This window comes from Gavialis gangeticus, unplaced genomic scaffold (assembly GCF_001723915.1).
Source record: "Gavialis gangeticus isolate Ggan-Ray unplaced genomic scaffold, GavGan_comp1, whole genome shotgun sequence".
Classification (NCBI taxonomy): Eukaryota; Metazoa; Chordata; order Crocodylia; family Gavialidae; genus Gavialis; species Gavialis gangeticus.
Genome location: NW_017729034.1, coordinates 11707593 through 11712828, shown reverse-complemented (window position 1 = coordinate 11712828; position 5236 = coordinate 11707593). Strand labels below are relative to the sequence as shown.

Here is a 5236-nt window from a genome sequence, read left to right as displayed (position 1 = left end):
CAGCAAGTGGAACCAAGGAGCAGTCTTCAGACTGTTAGTTTGGACTACAACTCCAAGAAACCCCCAGGAGCTGGGGGGCAAAGGGAAAAGGAAAGGGAAACTTGAGGCAGAGTAAGGGGAAGAGAGAGCAGCATGCATGTGGAAACTGGTCAGAAATAAGAGTGCGCAGTGAAGCTGGAAATCTCACTGGCTTAGTCAGCCAGGGCTGTGGACTGAAGGAGCTGGACTCAGACTTGGGGGCAGCTGCAGGCTGCTGCCTGGGTGCTCTAAGGACTAAAGTTAGAGATACTTTGGGAGGTGTGTGGGTTGGTGGCGGGGGGCTTAAGGTGCTGAGTGTATGTTACCACAGAATGGACATGTTCTGGGTTTGGGGTGGGACAGGCACTTTAATTAGAGTGGCTCTGAGAGTTGCTCTAGTTAAAGTGCCCTGAGTGTCACGTGTATCAGTATCTCCGTGCTGAAAAATGGTGGTGAGGGCGCTTTCACTAAACACTTTAACTAAAGCTGGTGAAACAAGCTTTAAGTGCCACTGCTGCTGTTTTTCAGTGCGGGGACACTGATACACGTGATGCTGGAGTCAGCTGGAGTGTGGTAATTACTCGATTAATCAAGTCTGTTCTGATGCACTGTAATTACAGCATGTTGGATCAGCCTCGTTGCACTTGTACAAGCACTTGCAGTGTTGATGTTTCTTTATATTTTACCTGTTCCCTTTTTTTTTAGCCCATTGGCTTCTGACTGTAACCTCTAGGATTTTCTATATCAAAGTGGCAACTACTCTTGCTTCTTGTGCCAGTATCTGGAACTGCAGCACTGGCCCACTTCATTGGCATGAGGTAAAAATCTACTGGGCTATGAAATAGGAGTTTAGTTAGCATGGGGGGAGCCACCAGACTGTAGAATGGCAAACAAATGGTCACTGATTGATTTGAAACTTAAAAAGAAGAAACGGTCCTTATCCCCACGGACTGAAGAGTGTGGAAGGGATCCAGCAGATGACAATGAGCCATGATGTCAGTGCTGCCTCAGCGCTCCCCGACTAGAAACGCTGCTGCTGGCAAGTCGGCTTTAGACTCGGAGTGGGCCAGGAATCAAAGGGTTGTATAAAGATTGTGACACATGTCTCTCCTGTTTTCTCCAGTAATGCCAACTGTTGGGAAAGCATCAGAAGACTCAGGATTTCGAAGTCAAAATATCTGACTCTCGAGCTCCTGATTGAACCCTCAAATCTCTGGATTTTCCCAGCTGGTAAGTCTGTGGAGGGAAAGGGGCGGGGGGAGATTGAGCCCCCACAGTGAGAGAAGGGCTGGGGTGAATGGGGCCCCGGGGTGTGAGGTGTGCACCGCTTCCTGCAGCTGCATGCACCCCTGGGCGAGGCATGTGCCCCCCGTGGGGCAGAGGTAAGCTGCCTGCTGTGGGCTTGGGGCTCTGTGCCCTGCTGCCCTTACCCTTGGAGCTTAACCACGTGATGGCAGCGTGCCCCTGCTACTCCCTCCCTCACTTGGGGACCATGATCTCTGCTCCTTCCTTCTCCCCCCACCTTTCCGCTCCACTTGCACCTGGATGCTGTCGCTGTCTGTCTCCGCCCCTCACTCCCAAGCCACAGCCGCCAGGCCTGCTGCTGCCTCCCGCTCCTGAGCCACAGTACCCCACAACCTACAGGGCATGCACCCTCCCCCCCATGTATACACCCACAAATACACTCCCCCCATATATACCCATACTTGGAAAAAAGCGTCTCATGATTTATGTGCCAATCTCTTGATTTTTTTTAAAAGGGTTCGTCTCATGATTTTTAGCACGGTGGGGTTGGCAATGCCGTTTCTCAGACTTCACAACTAAAGAGAAGAAGGAGGAAAGGGGAGGAACCAAATAAAAACCATTTGATTTCCCAGACGCTGAATCAAAACAGTTCAGTCCAAAACCAAAAATCAGGGTTTCATTTGGTCTCAAAACTGCTGGTAGGAAGTAGAAACGTTTTAGCCCAAAGTGTCGATTCCCCAGTCTCTGGGCAGCTGGAACAGCGGGGAGGCGCCCCCTGCAGCCCGTACGGGCGCGACTGGGAGACTGCGTCACTGCCCCGCCCCCAGGCTGAGCCAGGCAGAGGACGCCGGAGTAGGCGCGGCTGATTCGGAGTCTCCCTTCGCATTCCGCAACATGGTACATCTCGTCTCCTTTTGGCCATCACTCCAGCCTCCCGCTCTGTTCCGCCATGTGGTACATCTCGCTCAGCTCGCGCGCTCCTATTGGCCAGCGGGGCGGGCCCAACCGGGGTGCATGGCGGGAGACGCGCATGCGCTTGAGCGCTGCCTCGCCGCGGGGCTCTCCGTCACTTCTGTCTCGCGCGCCCGCTGTGTCCCCCAATGGCGCTCAACAAATCGATGCACGCGCGGAACCGTTACAAGGACGCGCCACCCGACTTCGCTTACCTGGCGTCCAAATACCCCGCCTTCCGCCAGCACGTGCAGACCACGCTGGCCGGCCGCGTCAGGTGCGCGTCGCTCCCATTGGTCCGCGGGAGGAGGGGAGGGGCACGGCGTGTGGCCACGAGTTAGCGCGGGGTAGGCCGGGGGCTAGCGTGGGGGTGCCCGGCCCCCCCACCAACTGCCTTGGTGCCTCGTTGCAGTCTCAACTTCAAGGACCCAGAGGCAGTGCGCGCCCTGACCTGCACGTTGCTGCGCGAGGACTTCGGCCTGGCCATCGACATCCCGCTGGAGCGGCTCATCCCCACCGTCCCGCTGCGGCTCAACTACATCCACTGGGTGGAAGACCTGGTGGGGCCCTGTGGTACCGAGGGGCCAGCTGTGCGGCGAGGCATTGACATAGGTACCCGCCATGCCCCTGCTTGCTCACTCCCATGAGGAGGAGGAGAAGAGAGGTTCTGCCGTTCACCTGCTGTTTCCCGTAGGACAGTTTGGGGCAATAAGTGTGCCTGCAAGCATTAGCAATGGCAGGCTGGAGCACCGCATCTGGTGGCTGGCTCCTCCCCAGGCTCAAGCGTCTTCTCGGTTCGGATGAGCGAATGCCACTTGCCTCAGCTGTGCTTTTGGTCTGGCATGGTCTTGAACTCTCTCGAGCTTAGATTTTCTCTTTATGCAGAATTGTGCCCCGTGGCAGCACACCAGACGACCTCCTGCTTTTAAGGCCGTTTGCTACCATGTTCAAAGGAATAGTTCAGGGTTGTTCAGCCAGATTTGGCCTGCAGGGCCATGTCATCTGGCCCCCAGGGCTCCCAGCAGGTCTGGACATGTGAGGGTGGGGGGGGAGCAGTGGCACTGTGCCACTGCTGCTAAATCTCCAGACCCACGGTGAGCCCTGTTCACTGGATCTAGCACACAGGTTTGGATGTGGGTGGTGCCAGGCTTCAGGGCCAAATCCCATTGTACAGGTGGACAGAGGGAGCAGTGCTGGCCCTCCAGGGCCCAATCCCAGTAGGTGGCGGGCAGGAGGGCACAATGCTGGCCTCCCAGGGTCTGTGCTGCTCATTTGTCCCATAGGGCCAAAAGGTTGAACGCCATTGTTCTAGTTCATGTTGCTTAAGGTTTTCCTTTTTTTTAGCACACTGCTTCCCAGCTTGCTGATCTTATTTTTTTTGCTGCCTGGTAGAAATTCAGCTTGCAACTCGTACGTGTTCAGGCAATCCCTGCTTAGTGCTATTAATTGGTTCTGGAAAAAACGAGCATTAAACAGAACAGCATTAAGCAAAGCCCAATTTCGCATAGGAATTAATGTAAATAAATATAATTTGTCTCACCCCGCCATGGGTCCCTGTTGGACCCTGACCCTGGGGCACTGGTGTGGGCCCTGTGCTCATGTCCACCCTCCCACTCACTGCCACTCACCATTTCTTGCTGTCGCCACTTCTCCCTAGCCCATCTGCTGGCCGCACTGGCACCAAGCTCCTGCCACCTGGCCCTGGGCCCCCACTGGCTCTGGTTCCAGGGCACCGGTGTGGGCCCCCCTCACCGCTTCTCACTGCCACCACTTCTCCCCACCCCTCCACATTAAGTGGGGGTTGCCTGTATTTGACGATAGGAGCCCTGATCATATATATATTTTTAAATTTCAGTTGATTTTAATGTGGAGTTCTTCAGGGTCTAAAGTAGAAAGGGGACTTAGAAGTCAAAGAAAATACAACTAGATCTGTTGGCTATATCTATTCGCTATCGATATCTGTTGGCTATATCTATTCAATAGGTTTTCTGTGTATAGAGATGAAAATAATGTATAAGCACGTATGGTGCTACTTAAATTATTCAGGTAGGACAAGCCATTTGCAAATCCTGTTTATTTTTATATTATAAAAAGGTACTGCTTAACCTAATTTAAAGATTTGGGCTAGGTGTTGCTGGAACAGGGTAGTAGAGATGTTTACACTTTGCTAAGGCTGATTGCTGTTTTTACTTAAGCAGGCATGCTTAATGTGTGCCTTGGTGTTTATTTCTCATTACAAATTGTCACTTTATTCAGAGCTCTGTCTGATGTGGTCCGTCAGTTGAGCCGCTTTCCTCTTCTGTATGTCTGTGTTGTACTGTTAACTGTTATGACAGCAGCAGCTGACATGGCTGGGAAAAGAAAAGCTCTCAGTCCCAGGGTTTTCAGGATTATTTGACCTCTGTGCATTTCAGGAAATTCCCTGGCTGGTGAATAAACCTGCCATATGCTGTATTGCTTAAGTGAGGTCAAATGTACACAAGTTAATGTTCTCTTATTATCTGCCAGCAGTAAAATCTCTAGTTTCAGTTGATTTATTTATGGTTTAAGCCAGTCAGTTAACAGAGATTTAGATGTTAAACAGTGATTAATTTACATGTTTGCTGGCCTTTGGGAATAAAGGCTCTCCTTGTTATGGCAACAACTAGAACTCTTTTTGCATATAAATCTAAGAAAAATGGGGTTTAATTTCTAAAATGTTTTTAAGGATTCTGTAGAAGTAATAGAAGTCCTCTGAACTGGTACCTTTTGTTTATCTCTGTTACTCCTTTTTAATCTTAATTTTTAGGTAGATTTTTCTTCTTTGGAAGAATTATTTTGTGTAGGGAAATCTGAGTGAAAGAAATTCCTTATCAAACTGAAAGGAGAAAGTGGATTCCCTAGGTATATCTGTTCCATTTTATTTGACAGTGGTTTGTTGCTTAAGCTTTCTGAAGCTGAAATACTAAAACTCTAGAATTTGACAAAGGTCCAGTTTGGTAACTTCAGTGACCACTGCATTCTTTCTTTTTAAGTGAATTTA

At 50.8% G+C, this 5236-nt stretch overlaps 1 protein-coding gene across 1 annotated transcript in view; it reads left to right on the top strand.

Annotated features, from left to right (window-relative positions):
* The first annotated feature begins 2269 nt into the window (after nt 1–2269).
* Nucleotides 2270–5236, top strand: part of METTL16 (methyltransferase like 16) — a 19755-nt gene continuing 16788 nt past the window's right edge. The window contains exons 1-2 of the mRNA XM_019527462.1: nt 2270–2491; nt 2627–2826. Coding sequence (XP_019383007.1) covers nt 2364–2491; nt 2627–2826 — 328 coding nt within the window. The 5' untranslated portion in view covers nt 2270–2363. The remainder of the gene's footprint in view (nt 2492–2626; nt 2827–5236) is intronic.